Source organism: Struthio camelus, chromosome 2 (assembly GCF_040807025.1).
Source record: "Struthio camelus isolate bStrCam1 chromosome 2, bStrCam1.hap1, whole genome shotgun sequence".
NCBI classification, from domain to species: Eukaryota; Metazoa; Chordata; class Aves; order Struthioniformes; family Struthionidae; genus Struthio; species Struthio camelus.
In genome coordinates, this window is record NC_090943.1 from 27,033,410 (window position 1) to 27,052,277 (window position 18,868).

General features: G+C 35.9%; 1 protein-coding gene across 10 annotated transcripts in view; it reads left to right on the forward strand.

The window, feature by feature from the left end:
• AKAP9 (A-kinase anchoring protein 9) overlaps window positions 1–18,868 on the forward strand; it is a 125,164-nt gene that overhangs the window by 78,079 nt on the left and 28,217 nt on the right. For 9 of the 10 annotated variants that reach the window (XR_011139610.1, XM_068934798.1, XM_068934799.1 and 6 more), the window contains 5 exons: window positions 6,470–6,632; window positions 12,788–13,000; window positions 14,245–14,283; window positions 15,472–15,704; window positions 17,783–17,902. Coding sequence is in view for 9 of the 10 variants with exons in the window: in XM_068934798.1 (XP_068790899.1) it covers window positions 6,470–6,632; window positions 12,788–13,000; window positions 14,245–14,283; window positions 15,472–15,704; window positions 17,783–17,902 (768 nt within the window). In the remaining variant the exon portion in view is untranslated. The remainder of the gene's footprint in view (window positions 1–6,469; window positions 6,633–12,787; window positions 13,001–14,244; window positions 14,284–15,471; window positions 15,705–17,782; window positions 17,903–18,868) is intronic. The other variant, XM_068934791.1, reaches the window with a different exon arrangement.

An 18,868-nucleotide genomic window follows, 5' to 3' on the forward strand; every position in this document is an offset into this window, starting at 1 on the left:
ATTTAGGCATGTTTATCAGCATATCATCGCTCTCTCATTCAAGTCACCTTCATTCTGTTGCAACCCAGAGATCAGATGGAAGATATCAGAGCATTATCTGTTTGGTCCTTGTGAAGAGGGACCTGTGCCCAGTTCTCTTGTCAAACCTTTTAGTCACTTAACTGAAGAGATGGAGATCTTCTGCTATCTCTTCCAGCTGTGATTTAAAGATGGTAAGTTAAGCATATATCCATCTAGTTATCAGAAAAGGAGTCTGTGGTCCAGCACTCTGATATGTAGAGGTATGTGATTCATATATCATCTCCGAGGAAGAGGCAGTGTGCAGGTACTCCTTTCTGTTTATTTTACCTGGTGCTTTACGTGGTGGGATTTTAGTTGCTCTTTGGAGTACAGTTTACTTTTCCTGTTTATTGGAAGGAGAGTTACGTACCGAGCTCACACTGCCTGTACCATGTGCCTAACTTGTAGATGATGTAGGTCTCTCTCTCTGTTACTTAAGTAAGCGCTCTGTATCTCATTGTCTATCTATGGATTTTTCTTAGGCTATGATTCTGCAAGTTATTGCACTTGCATATGCCGAGGGATGATCCCAGTAGTATTGACTAAGGCTGTTCATGTACCTAAAGTCGTTCCTGTCAAAATATTAGCAGATCAGCGCTTTAGATCTGGTTCTGATTTTCCCAAATAGTTGAGGGGGCATCTAAATCACATTTTCTTTGCATTGCTTTAAATCTACACCAGGTGAGACTGACCCACAGTGTGTTTCAGTGCATACTCTTTTGGATTTATTATTTATAATAAGATAAAAGGTATTTTCTTATATGTTTTAGTATATGTATAAAAATGTATGTTTAGCATAGAGATCAGAGTAATCAGCTTGATTAAAAAAAACAAGATAAATTTATTTAAAACTACATAATTGATTTTTATTTTTTTCTTTCCGCATTTAAATTCATTTGATAGCATGATAAGGACAAAAGGAAATTCTGAAGCTAGCAACAAAATTGAAGTAAGGAGTTAGCTTTTCTTCTGCCTTCACAAGGGCATTTGAGCCACCAGACCACACTCACTGTATTCAGGAGCTCTGAAGTTCCTGTTTCAACATTGTTAATTGTAGCAAATAAAATTCTGGGAAGGTCATATCGCATCTGTTTTTGTGAAGCTTTATTCAACACTTATTCACATCTGAGAAATAAATAGCTTTCCTTTACTAACAATAAACGTAGAGAATTTGAAGCATACCAAAAAAAAGGAATACAGGTAATGAATTGGTTAAAAACTACAAATTGCTTCTGTTTTCATTGACCTTTCAGATTAGTACATGACAGGAATTGCTTCCATACCATAAAGTAAACAACAGAATGTAGAAGATACTGGTATTATCTTAATTTATAAACCTTATCTGAGGGTACGTTTTTATTCCAGCCTTATCTTTTATGGTCACCTGAAATAGATGTATATGTCTGCATTATACTGGTTCCCAGCAGTTCTGCTATTCAGGGTTTGCTCACGTTTTCATTGCCTGTCTCCTAGGCCGTAATTATATGTTACATATATACTTAAAAGCTAGAATTAATTTTTGAACTACATTTAAATCTTTCTGAGTGATTTAATGGCAAAATGTATGTTATTTTCTCACAAAATATGAAATATAATAGCAAATAGCAATATCTAATTAAGTAATAGAGCATTAACTTTCCTTCATTACGGTTTAAATTGTAATGATATTATCTCTTGGGGGGATGCAGTAAATACTGTCGAACCAGAAATTCATTTCATAGTGTCTAGGAAAGCCTAGTCTGCCTTTTTCTATCTTAAGCTCTAGCTTAGGATTTGAAATTGCAACAAAACAGTAATGTGACTAGCTACACTGTCTAACTGCTGTCAGTTCAGTGTCTGCTGTAGAACTGAATATTTTGAGCCAATTCCTTAATCCAGCGGAGACTAGACTTCAAAGGTGACGGTGTGCTTCATGCTACAGATCCATCTTTTAATTTACCTAGTAATGATATTACCTAAAAGCTATTGCTTTCTTGCCTCTGGGTTTAAAATGTATAAATCGTAACTACTAGAAAGGAAGGAGAAAAAAGCTGTAATGATGAAAATATGAAAGTTCAGCTGTCTAATATTTAAAAAGTATTAAGCATTTAAGTATTTGAAACTTTTGAGAAAGTTGGTACTGTTTTTTTTTTTTCCCAAAAAGGATACGTTGTAGCATATTAAAGTTACAAAAACTACACATTGAACAAAACCCCTTCTGGCTTACTAAAGCAGTTAGTCTGGTGGATCTTGCAGTTCAGTTTCTGCATTGCATTTATTTACAGACTGATTCAATAACAGCTCTTTCTGTTTGAGCATAGGTGCAATTAAAAAAAAAAAAAGTGATTTAGGGTTTTAGAGGGGAGGGTTGTTGTTTTGGGGGGATTTTTTTAGCAGTTTAAGGCCCAGAATTACGTATCAAGAAAGGATACACAGATAGTGTAACGCATGTAGTTCTTAAAGATATTGTTAGACAGATTTGCTTCCAACTTCTATATTATCTGTTCTTTAAATACCAAAGAACAGTGGCAAAGTAAATAAGAATTCACAATGTGATCATAAAAGTGTTCTCATTTATTTATTCTAGCGTGGTGCTGCTTTTCTCTGAGCAGTTTGTTGCTGACCTTTAAATTGAATAGTTTTGTACCTAGTACCGGTCCCTAAATTAATGTATTTTTGTGAATGATGTTTCTACAGTAAGCTTTTACTTTTTCATATCAATGAAAATAATCAGAATATTCTAAACACCTTATTTCTGTTTATTGTCAATTGATCAGGAAATTTTATTTTCCCTTCTTAGGTTTGTAGCTGAGACATCGCCAATACTGGCGAGAGAGAGTTACATTTTTGGCTTATACATATGCAACACAGGTGCACGCTCACACACACTTTTTTCATGAGAATTACAGGTATCCAAAAATGGACTTATCTCTGATCATAAATTTTAAAAACTAAATAAAATGTTAATCTCCTTACACGTTTTCCCAATGTGCTTAGTATAAGTCTTGACATCTTTTCTGGCTTCTCTGTAGAGATGCTTTGCAAGCATGCAAGCTTGTTTGATTTGCAATGCCTAGTGCAGGCTCACTGAATTGCATACAATTCCTGTATATATCTAAGGTTTGTAGATGACTTTGCAATTATTTTTAAGTATTCAGAACTGAATACTTTATAAAATACTATAGAGGGAAAAAATAATCTATAAATAATTGCGGGCAGAAAAAACGTTTAACCTTTCCTTTTAATTAGTTGTATTTTGTACACAGGTATGTACCTGTTTCTTAAAGCAAACTTAAAAGAGTGAGAGAAACCTGGCAGAATCGTCAAAGTAGGTATTTCAAACCTGTCCGAACACACGCTCCCGGAGCTGAAGCGCAATTTGATTCCTTTCAGGCAAAGCTTATAGTGGGCTTATAATTCAAATTCCACCTGCTGATGTTAGGTAGAGGTAAATAAATCAAGCCACTCCCCTGTCCTCTTTCTGTTGCGAGATACTAGCAGGAAACATTTAAACTAGCTGAGCTTGAGAAAGCTCTTCCTGTTGATTTAACTCCAGGAACAAGAATGAAGTCAAATAACGACAGACCTGTATTTCTCTGGCATTTGCTGTAGTGGAGACTGAAAATTGTTGTCAGTTTCTGTTCTGCTGACGTGCTTCGAGTATGAGAGAATTATGCTTCCTTGCCTTGGAAATCACCTGCCAACTGCTATTGGAAGACTTACGTTGCTTTTTCTTGTGAAACTTCACTAAGAAGGAGTTTTAGAGGTGACCATATGAGGCTTTCTTGCACAGGTTTTGTTGTTGTTTTTGGTTTTGGTTTTTTTTTTTTTTTAATTACTCTACTCATGAATTACTCTACTTGTGAACATGATCTGCGACTTCCTGGCAATTCTGAGTTGGTTTGTCACAGGTAGTGCTTGAGCCAACTTTTCAGACTGTTAAATCTGTAACAGAAAACATACGTTTATGTTGTGAATTTCTGAAACCTACCTAGCTAGTGCAAAATAGCTCTGGGACAGATAAGACGGCAGTAACAGCACCTTCCGGAATGGATTCTTACCGCACATACTGGGCATCTAATTTCTTTAGTGGTTTGTGGACTGAAGGCCAGGAAGAAAATATATTCGAGATTGAATCTCGTGTGCCTTTACCAAATCCTTTTCCTTTCCCTGAATGCTTGGATGAGAATAATTCTGTAGTTGTAAATACTTCAATTTTTCACTTCAGCCACAAAAAAAATGGGCACATTTTAAAAGTTGTCTCTAAAATCTCCTTGCCTACACCTCCTTATTCAGTAAGTATGATAATTTTTAAAGGAAATTATATTCTAACCTGCTTAAATAAAAGACGATGTAGTGAAAAATAATATAAACTTGTCTCTTTATAGCTAAATTTAGTAGATACTGCTGACAGTGTGTTTTCCCAGACAGTGTTCAGTAGGCATTGAAAAAGCCTTAATTTTTAGAAGTTTCTTTTCATTTCTGAAACAGGAATTGCAGATGCAGAAATGTATTGAAGTATATAAATTTGAGTTCTCTTGTATAGTTACTTCACTGACACTTTTTGCTTAATATTTTTCTCGCTGTGATCGACTTAAGCTTTAGGGGGGGTGTGCAGTAGCTTTTATGCACTGGTTAGTAACATTAAATAGCACAAGCTCGCTAATGGCTTCTAATGGTCCCACGCAGAAATGTTTATTTCTTGAAAAATTGCATATTCATCTTGAGGAGTTGTTGCTGAAAAGAGCTGGGGAGTAATTTTTATTCTGAGTTTTAGATGGAGTATTTGATGCAATTGGATAAGCCATTTTTATGGTTGTCTGTATGTAGTAACCCTGTTTATATGTTTTCCATCTAATTGACGTGGGTCTTTTATACAGCTCTTAAAAATGCAAGAAGATATTAAGAATACTCTGTGGTTTTAAAAAAGTCTCAAACCGGTGCAGATACTCAGCTGCAATATTTATAACTCCTTTTTACCTGACCTTGTCAGAATAAATAATTTGAGGTGATGAGGGCCATCTAAAAAGGAATGCTGAAGAAACCAAATCAAAGCTTTAAATTCAGTGTATCGCAAAAGCGAATGTATTGATTATACAGCTATTCTTTTCAAACTGTAATTTTATTTATAAAATGAATAATTTTGTGTGTAATATTCTAAAAAATGTTTCTAACCCATTTTTGAGAAATTACAAAGCCTTTAGTAATGCAAGTTAATTGTACTCATGAACTAAGCTGGAGGTGGTGAGAGAGCTTTTATTTTTGAAGAAAGAGAGAAATAGAATATGTAGCATAGAAACAGTAGCAAAGCCACTGAAGTTGTTATATATACACTGAGTATCTTACAGTATCTGTTGTACTAAAGAGGGGGAAAAATGGGGAAGGAGCAGGAAATGCATGTTGTTTCATTTTCTGAAGCTGAAATGTTGTCTTATTTTGAATACCAGACACACCAAGGACTCATGCCTTGTTCAGCTCTGACAAATCTAATGACTTTCGTTTTGTGTATCTGTGACCCTCCAAGGGACAGATGTAGGCAGTAAATGTTAACGGTTGAGAAGTACAGACATTCTTGGCTATTGATGCCAATTTGCTGTTAGGCAAGACACTCATTTTGTGAAATTGAGACTTCTAACGTTACTATGATGAGACTTCTTTACTATTTTGCTTTTGTAATTCTGGTTTTGATTCTCTTCTGAAATTATCACTCTGGGTATGTCTAAACGGGGCAGCAAGTATACACTTCTTTTTATGCACTTCAGTGCTGATTTTCCAGTTGTTTAAGTTAGTGACTTAGTGATATTGTGCTACACCTGTGGTAGTATGCATTAAATGTTAGCCCATCAGATGGGGAGGGAGGAATTAAAAAAAACCCTAGCAGTTCTGTTATGGGGATGCAGTTGGAAGGAGCATTCCTTTACTGTCTTGTTGGTTGAAGTGCAGTGTAGTCAAAGTTCACGTTTTCTTTATGTCTTCATTTGTCTTAATGCTTAGGAGCGAAAGTGATGAAACACTACTTGTGTCAATTTATATAAACAATTCTGCCAGATTTAGCCAGTCTAGGGATATGGTGGGTAATAAGATGGCTCCTATGCATATTTAGTACAAAACTTGTATGTAAATAAAGGTGAATCTAGTGTAAACTTATAAATGAGGAGTTTCCGGAACAAAGATACGGAATTAGTCACGTGGCTCGTTCAGTACACTATACTGATGAGTCTCTGTTTGCTTAGGTTTCTGTATTGAATCAATTTTCATATTGTAGTCTGTGGGTATGTGTTCAATTAAGAACTTATCAGATGACGACTGAAGTTTAGTGAGACTTCTCAGCATGCTGTAAAGCAACTATTAACTAAATATAAATAATAGAACAGTTATTTATCAGAAGTTCTTTAATTTATCTAATCTCTGTAATTTTTTCCTGCGGTAGCTTGAACATGCTAAAATTACTCAGACAGAACTCATGCGAGAGTCCTTCAAAAAGCAACAAGAAGCCACAGAATTTATCAAGTGTCAGGAAGAACTACAAGAGCGTCTTAGTGAAGAAACCAAAGCCAGAGAGCAGCTGGCTTTGGAGCTTAGTAAAGCTGAAGGTGAGTAGCTTCTCTGAGTTGATGAACTTTGCATTCACTTTTTATAGTACTTGTGCACGTTTTATAACTACTGCATTTTATTTCGTGTCAGAAATATACTTTTATTTATTGGCTAAAGAAATTGCAAAGTAGATCAGTTTGTGAATTTTAGAATGTTATCAGCTTTTTGGATAGTTATGGCTGGATTTTTCCTCAGCAGTGGAGAAAAGAATAAATAAAAACGAAGGATAAATAACTGGACATACGAAGTTTGGAAACCGAACTAAAAAAGCAAGCGTAGCATGATACGTGAGGAAAGACAGAAAGAAGAAAAAGCCTATCAACTATGGGTATTGTCTGTAAAGTCAGGTAGAAAATAGTAAGTTTTCACTTGGGAAGAATTCTTAGCCATTCCACTCAAAATCTCTCCTAAACTTCCCAATCCATACCTTTTATTTTTCCAGCTAACAATGAGATTATTTCTTCCCCATGTTCCTACCTGTAAGGCATAGGACAACCAAGGACGTTTCCTGTGCTAGCAAGGCATAGAAGAGCCAAGGAGCGAAATGTTCATCCCATACTCTAGGAATACCACCTTTTTTTTTTTTTTTAAATTCACTTTATTGTAACATAGACGAGCCTTGTGGTATCAGTGGCTCTTGATAAAATTTCAAAATATGTGACTCCAAAAGATAAAATTGAAGAAACACACATGAAAACCTCTAACGTATTCCTTCATTACTTAGCGTCAAATTATTTTTAAATTGTTGCAACATAGTCAAAACTTGGGGGGAAAAAAGTTGTTTTCTGACGTCTGACAACCAACTCTGGGTGCTCTGGGAAATGCTGTTTAAGAAAAGGACATTGAGGTTGAGGTTGCCCCACACTCTGCCTGAATCACAGTTAGTGAGTTTCATGTGATTGTCAAGGTTTAGGTAATTTGTGATGACCTGAAGTGGCACGTTCTGAAACGCACTGAACTCAAAACTAGTTAGCACATCGCAGAAGCCATGCTTGCGGTTTACTAATTAACGGCAATTATTTTAAATTTATATCGAAAGGTATCAGTGTATAGGTATCTCGGAAACATGAGGTTTGGGAATGCCCAGCATTTATAAATTTGTGCCCATTATTTCACTTACCTGCTTAAGTAAAATTAAATCTTTGTAGCAGGTTACTGTACAAGCTGATACTAAATGGAAATTTGCTAATAACGTGAAGCAACCTATTTGCTCATTACAATGTCAATAATATCCTAAAACTAAAAGGCCTGAACTATGCCTGTGACCTCATTAAGGAAAACAAAACTAGTTTTATTTCCACAAATTACTCGAATGTAAATGTTAAGTATCCTATGTATAGCCAGTGATTCTGCAAGAATCTGAGTTACTTATTTGGAAGTAAAGTTTTAAGGCCATGGAAGACTAAATTGTAGCAACTTTGAAATCAAAAAATACCATTTCCCAACTTTGTCTCATTTGGAAGTATTTTTAAATGCTTAGATATGTGTTACTATTCTCAAAATTAACTTACTTCATTTTGTGCAGACAAACTTAAATAGTAACAACTTAAAATCATACAATCACAGAATAGTTGAGGTTGGAAGGGACTTCTGAAGATCGTCTAGTCCAACCTCCATGCTTAAAGCAGTGTCAGCTAGAGCAGGTTGTCCAGTTGGGTTTTGAATATCTCTAAGGATGGAAATGCCACAACTTCCATGGGCAAAAGTTGTTTCTTATGTCTAAATGCCATTTGCTGTGCTTCAGTTGGTGCCCACAGCCTCTTTTCCTTAACTCAGTACCACAGGTTCATAAATAAAAATGTAGAAACCTCAGTCTGCGTTTGACAGTATGAGAGTCATATATTTCAATCTGCACTCTGTTTTAAGTCATCTCTTAAGTGTATTTGCAGTGGGATTAAGGAGGTAATTAAAAATGGTACGTTCAAGTTTGTCAAAGCAGGGAAAATGCAGCGTCTTTTTTGACATCAGGAAAATACTTTCAAATCTTACTGACACTTAATTTGTTGCAATTTCCTTTGTTGTGGTCAAGAGGCCTTTATATGTCATTTTACTGCATCAATAGATGAATATTCTGTTTCCATCCAGCATCTCTACCGCTGTCTTTATATAGCGGTTTACAGTAATAACCATAGTGACTGACATCTGGAAAAGATGTGCAAAACACCTATCCTGTAGGTAGGATCTCTAGTAGTTAGCAGAAATATTTGGCTGGTTCTGAAGCTCAGCAGACTTGCCTCTTTCTGCACGGGAGCAAAGAATTAGTTTGAGCCACATGTTATTCTTGGAGAATGCAATCCTGCCAGCCTTCCTTGTTGTCTATCCAATATGAGTTCACACACTACTAATAATTGTAGCACATATAACACAATAAGAAAGGCAAGTTTCTAAGCAATGTCTCTAAAATGTGATGTGGGGGACAGCTTGCACCCTGTCAGTTCACAAAGCAGAAACTTTGCAGTATTGGGTGCAGCATTTTAATAGCTTTAAAAACTAGAAAGGAGAAAAATTGATTTCAGAGGAAGATATATTGAGCTTATTGTAGATTCAAATGTGAAAGAGGCATTTTATTATTACTTTTTAAAAAACGTAAATTACCAGTGAAAAAAAATTTCAATAGAGCACAAGCAAAACCAGTAAAATCTTCCTCCAAAACACAGATGACATAAGAATTTGTATTTCTGCATGGGTGAGTTACAAAACTGTTTAGTACTGACAAACTTCAGAAACTAGGTCATTTTTATGTCTGTTACTGCTTTCCCTGGAAGACAATTATTTGAGGCTTGATAGAATTTGTATTCACAAATCTTCAGAAATAAAATAGACTAAATAATACATTAGGACAAAGCAGTGAGGTTAGTGTTAAATTTTAAAGGCAGAAATCTGCCATAATTTCATTTTTTTTTATTACTGTCCTATTACCATCAGACAAGAAGTGGATCTGAAAATGTACTAGATTCTTGTCTTGAGTAATACGCTTCTGTTATAAAGGTTACTTGTGCAAACAAACTAATAGCAGCAAAGAAACAGCAAACTCTTACGCGATGCCCATTTGTAGATAGTAGGATTGTCCATATGTAAATGAAGACAAATTTTAGCCTTTATAAAGACTTTCAAAAGGAGCTGAAATATTCCATCAGAGCCTCGTTTGTGTTTGGAGATGTAACAGATGAGGCAAGCACATATTTTTATTAGAAAATAAAGTACGTTATACACAAGTCCAGTGAGAACCATGAAGCTGTATTTTGCAGGCTTGGTATTTTATCTGATGAGGTTTTATGTGGAAAAAAACTCAAAAACCTAGAGAGTGGAAACAGTCTTCTGAAATTTTTAAGCTTCCTAGTGGGGTTTAAATTTATTTGTAGCAGTAGGACTGGTTGATTATATGTTATTTTAAAGAAATAATGATGTATTTTTAGAAAAGTGAGTGCAGCGTCAGTTTATAAGACTTGACAGACTAGCTGTATTGGTTCGGTTCATGATCAGTGCTGGAATACAGGAGACAGAATTTGATGTTACAGTTTTCACAGAATCACAGAATGGTTGAGGTTGGAAGGGACCTCTGGAGATCATCTAGTCCAACCTCCCTGCTCAAGCAGGGTCACCTAGAGCATATTGCCCAGGATCGCATGCAGGCGAGTTTTGAATATCTCCAGGGAAGGAGACTCCACTACCTCTGTGGGCAACCTGTGCCAGTGCGCTCTCACCCTCACAGTGAAGAAGTTTTTCCTCATGTTCAGATGGAACTTCCTGTGGTTCAGTTTCTGCCCATTGCCTCTTGTCCTGTCGCTGGGCACCACGGAGAAGAGACTGGCCTCATCCAAACCTATCATTTAACCCTTGATAGATATATTTCACAGCCAAACTTCTATAACTGCAGAGTTATGTCATGTGTAGAGATTATATCAGTTCAGTCTTTTGCAGAAACTGAGCTCATTTGTCGCCTTTACTGCTTTAATATACACTCTTTGTAACTCCTGAGTTAATTGAATCTTTTTTCCTTCCTTTTTTTTGTCTGAACATGTAAAATCAATGCACTTAATGACAGGCACCCTTTTTGTGTTGATATAACAAAGCAAGAATGCCATAGAACTCTTTTTCTTTAATTTTTTTCTGCTTGTTGAACTGTGTTGTGAGTGCACTCTGACAAAGCTAAACTGCGTTGTCGTATCAAATTCCTTGGTTAGGCCTGCAAACGATAATGCAGAACAACATCTGAGCTCATTACACGTCTGATGGTACTCTTATCTTCTCTTGAGATAAAACACGTCATTTTTGATCATTTCATACTTATCACAAAAACTGCTGCAGCTGAGACATTTTCAAACCTGTAGTGTTTTAGTGACCTGTCAGATATGACTTATCTAAGGAATGCGATAGAAAGTTAGTGCCAATTTGTTCACTGAACTCTGACAACTTTCATTAAATCTCTCTTTATTTAAAAAAAAAAAAAACAACAGGCGGGAGCAAGTACTGCAACACACGTGACCTTACCAGATTTTCTTTCTCTATTGTTCATATACCGCATGCCCTTCCTTTAACCTGAAAATACCCTCTCAACTTCTAACCTGTCAAGGACTCATTGTGAACGTCATTAGTTGTGGTGGGAACGGCTAGTGGAATTTGTATCGTCTCAAATTTTTGAAACACTGTTATGATGTTTCTAGTGTAATGTTTATTTTTTTTCAACTGCTAATCCCTCTATATAGCTATGCGCTCTGTGAATCTAAGACTGCAAAAAAAGATTGGTCAACAGTGCCTGACTGATATGCATGAGGACCAGACCTATACTTTTCAGACTATATTTGCAAAGACCACTGTTACTTCATTTCCTTCTTGGTAGCTTTCATCCGAGATGTAACTAAGAGCACTCACACAGCTTTTACTGTGTCTACATTGACAACCTGGGGAAACATCTTTAGTTTTCCTGTATTATCAAGCTATAGTAACATTGGTATTAACACTAGCTCAAGACTATAGATTTGTGTTGATAAATTTTAGGTTCTCCAATAGCAGAAGTTTACTTTCTTTCTGAAGGATACCACTTAGATTTGTGGGTTTTGCAAGCTTAAACCCTATCTATCAAGTAATTAGAAACAATGTGTAAGATAGATTTATATGTCCAGCTAAAAAAGCTTAGACATCATATGACTGGTATCCTGCCTGTCAATATCAGATGTAACAAAACACATCTTATCATGGAAATGTGGGAGTCTGTCCCTAAATTTTCTGGGAGTGCACTCTACATATTTAGTAGCTTCCATTGTACAATAAAAATGTCTTGGAATTCTGTGGTCAGACAGCGTTTCTGAAAGGACTGATGTGAATCTCATTTAGGCAGAAGCCAGTGCCATTACAAGGTCTCAGTTTAGGTTATACAACCCTCAGGGAAATTTACTTTTTTTCAGTAAGTCTTTAGATGTGTGCATATTTGTCTGTCATTCTAAGATGGTGCCATTTTTTATAGCCATAATATCATTCAAAAAGATGAAACTGAGACTTTCCCATCAGATTCCTATATAGTATATTTTACTATAAAACATATGTGTTATATATATTTTTTTAAAAGCATACAAGGCGTATTCCCGAGTTAGTATCCAAAATTAAAGGTCACTACTTTTCTGTGCTATTTTTAAAGCTGCATTTACATATTAAGAAATGAAGTTATGTTTCATAAATGTCAGATGGTAGAGGGTTTTTAGGCATGTTTCAGGTACTAAACATGGACAGCTAAGACCACATTAGGTGTCTTAGGATATCTGAGGAATCTGCATGATGCAGGACCTACAGGAGATGCGTGATCTTCCAGAAACTGTAGTTGGAGGCCAGGCACCTGAATTAATTTGAAATTTGTTGTCTGCTGTTACTTGTTACACACACTTATTTCTCCTTGGCTTTGGGCTTTCTGTTTGCTCCAGAGGTCTTGTGATGCAGAAAAGAATGGAACTGTATTTGGTCCTGTGCTGTCCTCTCCTTCCTATTGTTTGTTTATCACATAAGAATAGCAAAGAAAACAGCACAGGAGTAAAAGTTTTCAGGTGCTGAGTATCTAGCATGCATGTGCGTTCGTGTGAGAATACTACGGTGACTTCACTACTCAAAAAATTAACACTACTCTTTATTATGTATTGAATCTACCCCAAAATTTGTTCTACAGGCCTCATTGATGGTTATGCAGATGACAAAGCATTTCTGGAAAAACAACTCCAGGAAAAAATAGATGTAATTGACCATCTTGAGCAAGAACTACTGTGTACAGGTAACAAATTGCAGGAGTTAGAGGCTGAACAACAGGAGATCCAGGAAGAAAAGGAGTTACTGTCCAGACAGAGGGATGCCATGCGAGCAGATGCGGGGCCAGTAGAGCAACGTATGTATTCTTGACAGTCTTTTTATGAGGTTTTCTTGTATTTTGAAATAAAATACAGAAATCTTAGTGAATTTTCTCTCCTTTTTAATCAATAAATATGTGATGTGGCAAGTATTTTCATACCTGGTGCCTAACCTTAGTGTGATAACTCTTTCTGAATTGTCAGAAGTGTTGAGCAATCACAATTGCTCTTAAGTCAGCAAGAGCTTGGTACCTCCAAAAATCTGACTGCTTTTATTTATATAATCACTGGTGATGGAATAGCTCAAAGTTAGCACCTATGTGTAAAAATACTGGAGTAAATACTTCCCAATATTTAGAGTTTTAGAGAGACTAGCAAACACGTTTGAAGTACACATGATGTCCATACGTATTTTAGACATAGAAGAAGATACACTTTTCTAGCAAATTCCTCTTTTGGGGAAGAATGGCGCAAAAGTTGTGCGGTAAGGGTAGGCTATTATCTGCCAGTAATGAAAGCTGCTTACTCAGATCTCCAAAGAGTAAATGAATAAAAAGCTTTTAGCACTGATGGTCAAGTAATTTCAAATAGACACAGTTTCAGTTTAATCTAACTAACTGCTTACTCAAAAAAATCATTTGCCTTCCTGAAGTAAATGCATCCTTTAAATATTCCTTAAACTAAAAACTAAAATTAACATTTTATGTTTGAGAGGGGAAGAAAATTAGGACAGTGGTGTGTAAGCAGTGCTGAACTTTCTAGGATTGCAGCACTTGCATTGTAAATAGCAGGGTGAAGCTAACAGTGTCTTTAGTCTCCCAAAGTTTATTGCAATTTATAATTTTACTTTTAGACTGCTGAATGTGCACTCCAAATATTTTTATATTTCCTATTGTGTATTTGCGATTTCCTGCATCCGTTTTGTATAAGAAAAAGCAGCCTGTTGCTTCCTACGCTGTAGTAAGGAAAGTCCTTGTGTATGAGCCCAGTTATGTTATATGTTTTACATTTCTCAGTAATTTCTAAGTCACTTTCATGTATAACAACAGTAACATTGAACAAATCTATAAATGATATGTATATATACACTTACGTCATGCATACAAGAATAACCTTACTGCATTCGCTAAGTTATCTCAACAACTTTGTCATTAAATGCCACGTTCTATCTTTGGCTTCATTTTCTCTTATGTTGTTGCACCACAAGAAAACTATAGCTGGCATGTGAATTACTTTGCTTCTTTTTTTTGTTTTCTCTCTCTCTCTCTCTCTGTTCTCCTAGGCCTAGTAGATGCTGCAGTCGATGCAGCTTCCCAAGCAGGTGTGTTTGTATATTGCATGGCCAATCGTTAATTGGGTGGAAGACTTAACACGTACTGACATTGTTAATCAGGATTATTGGGCTTTCAGCTTACTGACATTACTTGTAATTCTTACTGGCCTGCAGCTTTGATGTTGTATTTCACGTTCAGTTTTACTTTTCGCTAACAACATTTCTTACAATTTGTAAGCATAATAAGCAGATTAATGAATAACCATCATCTTATTCACTTATGAATTACAGATGTTCAGATAGTATTGGAGGGATATCTTTTGTAGCCTTTCTTTTTTTGCTTTTTATTTCCAAATATAGCGAAGTCATTCATTATGATAACTAAATACTGTATTATGTTGGCATGTAATGGTTACCTAAAAGTGAAAATTGGTTAAATATGATGTAAGATGATGGTGCCCAAAGGATCTTTCTTCTGTAGTGAAAGTAAATTGTATTGTATCTGTCTAAATGTCAATCATGTTTTAAAGAATCTCCAAATGTAATTGCACTTTACAGTGTGAATTTTACTTCAATGGGTGCATATTACTAGGTGATATGTACTTCAAGGGGCTTGGCTTAAAGGTCTTAATAGAACGGTTTGGGGCTTTACTATATGTGCTTGTCAGCATTTCGTGCGGGCTCAAATCTGGGCATCTGTGCAGTCACTGATTTACAGCGTTCCAGTCCCAGGTCAGTAGTTTCCCTCTCTGTCTGCCTGTTAATCTCTCCAAGTCTTTCAATATTTCCTTCCAATTTTTTATATGAATCACATTAAAGAGTCAAGACTGGGAGTGGATTATTTTTACTGACACTGGTGATGAGAAGAGGGTTGGTTTTTCTGTTCTTCATTGTTAACCCTTACGCTGACTCTAGCTGTAGACCGGACCAATCCATTTTTCTATTCTGTGCCATTTATGAACCTTGGACAGTGAAGTAATCTGATACAACTTCATTAATAGTTCTCTAAACGACATTAATTTTAACCTGAATTTGTATAGCTTTTGGTGGTTACCTTGATTATTTTTCAGAGGAAAATATATTTTTTAAAAAGGAAAAATAGTAAAAACCCAAACCGATTAACATCCTTCAGAGTGCAGCATGGATACATACAGCCTTGGGGAGTGGTTTTACTTCATAACATTGCTAACTATTCTTAATCTAAAAGAAGTTGTGTTATACCTTTATTATAACCAGAATTGCTGGAGGAGACAGAAAAACTAATGAAAGAAAAAATTGAAGTACAGCGTCAAGCTGAAAAGGAGTATGATGACCTCCAGAAGCAAGTGAAAGTCTTAGAAATAGACTTGGAAGAACAGGTCAATCGTTTCATAGAGCTAGAACAAGAAAAAAATGGAGAGCTAATGGACTTAAGGCAGCAAAACCAGGCTTTGGAGAAGCAACTTGAGAAAACAAGAAAGTTTCTGGATGTAAGTATGGTAAAAAGCTTGTTTTATGAAGGAGGGTGAGCACCTGTTATCAGTTTTGATTCAAAAGCAAATACTAGCTTTTATAGACTTTCAGCAAATATTGAGCATCACCTGATAGTAACAGAAATATAGGTTCCAGGCCAAGAATTTGGTGAATGCTTTGAAAGTTGGATTGAGATGTTTGCTTAGGACTGTCCTGCCTTTCAAAGTGTAACTTAGTAAACTTTTTAAATGTTGTTTACCATAACCTTCTAAAATTCATGAGGAAAAATAAGTTTTTAGTGACCTTAATTATTAACTACATCTGTGGACTTCTATTTTATAACAACTTAAGCTGGGGGTTTCGAGAGGGTCAGTTGGAATTAAGTATTCAACTTCAGTTGTACTTGGAAATTGAAAGCATAGTTTCCATAAATTTCTCATTTAGATTTCCTTCAGAGCCTCTCCCAGAATGTATCTCCAGATATAAAGCTGCATCTTTCAGCCAGCTGTGTAATATATATATTTGTCCCTATTCACAGTGGCAGCTATTCCTTCATTGTACCCAACTTTTTCCTGCCTCAGGCCTTCTCTGTAATTTTTCTTTTTCTTTTTTTTTTTCCCCAAACTCTACCCCATTTTCAGCAACTACTATGTTTTCCCCCTCTTTTTGCCTATCAAGCTCAAGGTCTCCTCAAGCTCAAGGGACTCGGGGAGTCCCTTTGGAAGGGACAGTGTGTGGACCCAATCTTATTCATAAGAAAAAGTAACTAGAACACTGTATAGGTAGACAGCCATGTTCTGTAGAGCATGTCAGTTCTGTGGATCATCCTGTGAGGGGAATCTTCATGGATCTAGTGACCAAAAACAGAGAGAGAGTCATATGAAGTAACATGTGGAGCCAAATGGTGCTGTGCTAGCCTACAGAAGGAAGATCGACCAATTTAAGCTGTGTCCTGCCTTACTGTTGGGAGAAAACTTACTGTTCCTATGCTTTCTCAAGTACCAACCCAGTTACCCACCACATGTAGGGTAAAGTGATTTCATATGTAATAAATATAACTCCCTGTAGTACCACCTCTGCGTTATTTATTACTAAGCAATATTAAAGGAAAGGTCTTACCAGTTACTCTCTAGCATTGAGTGGGTTTGCTGCATATCACTTTCTACAGGTAGAATACTTTTTCTCTCTGAAACGGATATGTCGTAATAGGACAAGGTACAAAAGTAACAATTCCTATTATAAGTCACATAATTATAAATGCAGTATGATTTGCAGTTATCAATAGTATGAATTGGAGAGTTACGTGCTACTGAGATGAGGAGTAGTTTTTAATAGGAGCATTAGAATTTTTGTTTGTTCTGCAACAGCAGAAGAGTTTGTTAAATCTGCAATTTGCAGAGATGAGTGTAATTTTCCAGTTTCCTGGATTTTTGTAAAATGTCATGTTGCTAGACAGAAGCATTCCCTTTTGTATCAATTTTTGTTGTTTTAGTGCATCTGATAAGATTTATCCATTTTTACAAAGTGGCGTCTAGGGTGATGCTTCACTGGATGCTACGAGTTGGGCATCACTTCCTGTAGAAAATTGTATTTCACAAATGTCAGACTGAGATGTAACATCTGAAGTTGGTCAAAGTAAAACTAAAAGGAAAATTCAAACAATATATAAAACTTGAAATTTTTTTGCTATTGCCTTGTCAATAATATCATAGTGTTAACTATTCTTAATTTCTATTTATGCTAGGTATATAAAAGACAAATGTTAAAACAAAAAATCATAAAGTGAAATATTGGCTCTGCCATTTGTTTGGTGTACCTGGGACAGAAGCAACAAGACTGTCATTTCTGTGAAATAGTATTGGATTTATCTATTCTGTCCTCATATTTTTCTTTATTGTAACAAAAACATGCAAAACTTGTTACCTCAAATGATGAAAGATTTTTTTCTCAATGGTAGCTGCAAGAGGTTCTGCTGTCTTAAAAGTACTGATACACTGTTACCAGCTTCACATTAACAGAAATAGGAAGTAATAATATACTTTTTTTTTTTTTTTCCTAATCAAATGGTGTATCCACATGACTTGCTAACTTTCAGGAGCAAGCAGTTGACAGAGAGCATGAGCGAGATGTATTCCAGCAAGAGATACAGAAGCTAGAACAACAACTTAAGATTCCGCAAAGGTGTCAGCCTGTCAATGAACATCAAACCAGAGAGGTGAGACTTCTTATTACTTGTACTTGGTGAAGATGTATGACAAAAACTGTTAAAGTATTGTAATGAAGCTGTTTCGTGGTGTACCTTATCTGCATCCGTTTACGTGACGGGAAAGTAAATCCCTATAGATGAAGGGTAAAGTTGAGGGGAAAAGGGGTTGAACTGTGGTTTTGTAGGTTTTTTTTGTTTTTTAGCATTTTTTTTTTTAATAGTAGATATATGGAGACTTCACATCTTTCAAAAGGCTTCTTCAAAGTAACTTAATTGAGAAAACCCACTCTGTTTTCAAAAGCCTCTGGAAACATTCAGGACTACCTTACTGGTTTACCACGTTCTTACGCTGTTGTGAGTCATCGTGTTTATAGCGTAGGTGCCCTATTCGAACGAACCAAGTTCGCAAGGTTTAGTACATTTCCACAGCTCGCCTGAGATGTGGTACCTCACTGTGTGCACAATTGAACCTCCCCAGTTAGGCTGCAAGTGAAATTCTGTGCCCATGACGATAAATAGTGGAACAGCCAATCTCGAGGGAGCCATAGAAAACTACTAGAGCTGACAAAATCAAGAAAAAGTGGCAGCTTTGTGAATGCTGGGCATTAAGAAATCTTTGCACCTTGCAACAGGTTTAGTTTGGTGACCTGTTAGTCAATTTTGTGGGTTTCCTTGTGTCTTAGGTTTTGAGCAAGGCCTATATTTGTGCATGAATCATTTTTTGCCTGATTTTTTTAATATAAATATGTCTCTCATTAGGTTGCACTGTGATTTGCAACTGAGGTAGTTCAGTAACTGTAATTCAGTTATTAAATACTAGCAATATTGAGTGTCCAATAATGTATAACATAGAGCCATAGACGGACTTGATAGGACATAAATTGAAATATGAGAGATGTAAATTATCCAAATATTTACACTCAGATTTAGGAGTGTATTTCATGTTTGTTTATATATTTTAGTAGCATTTGTTTA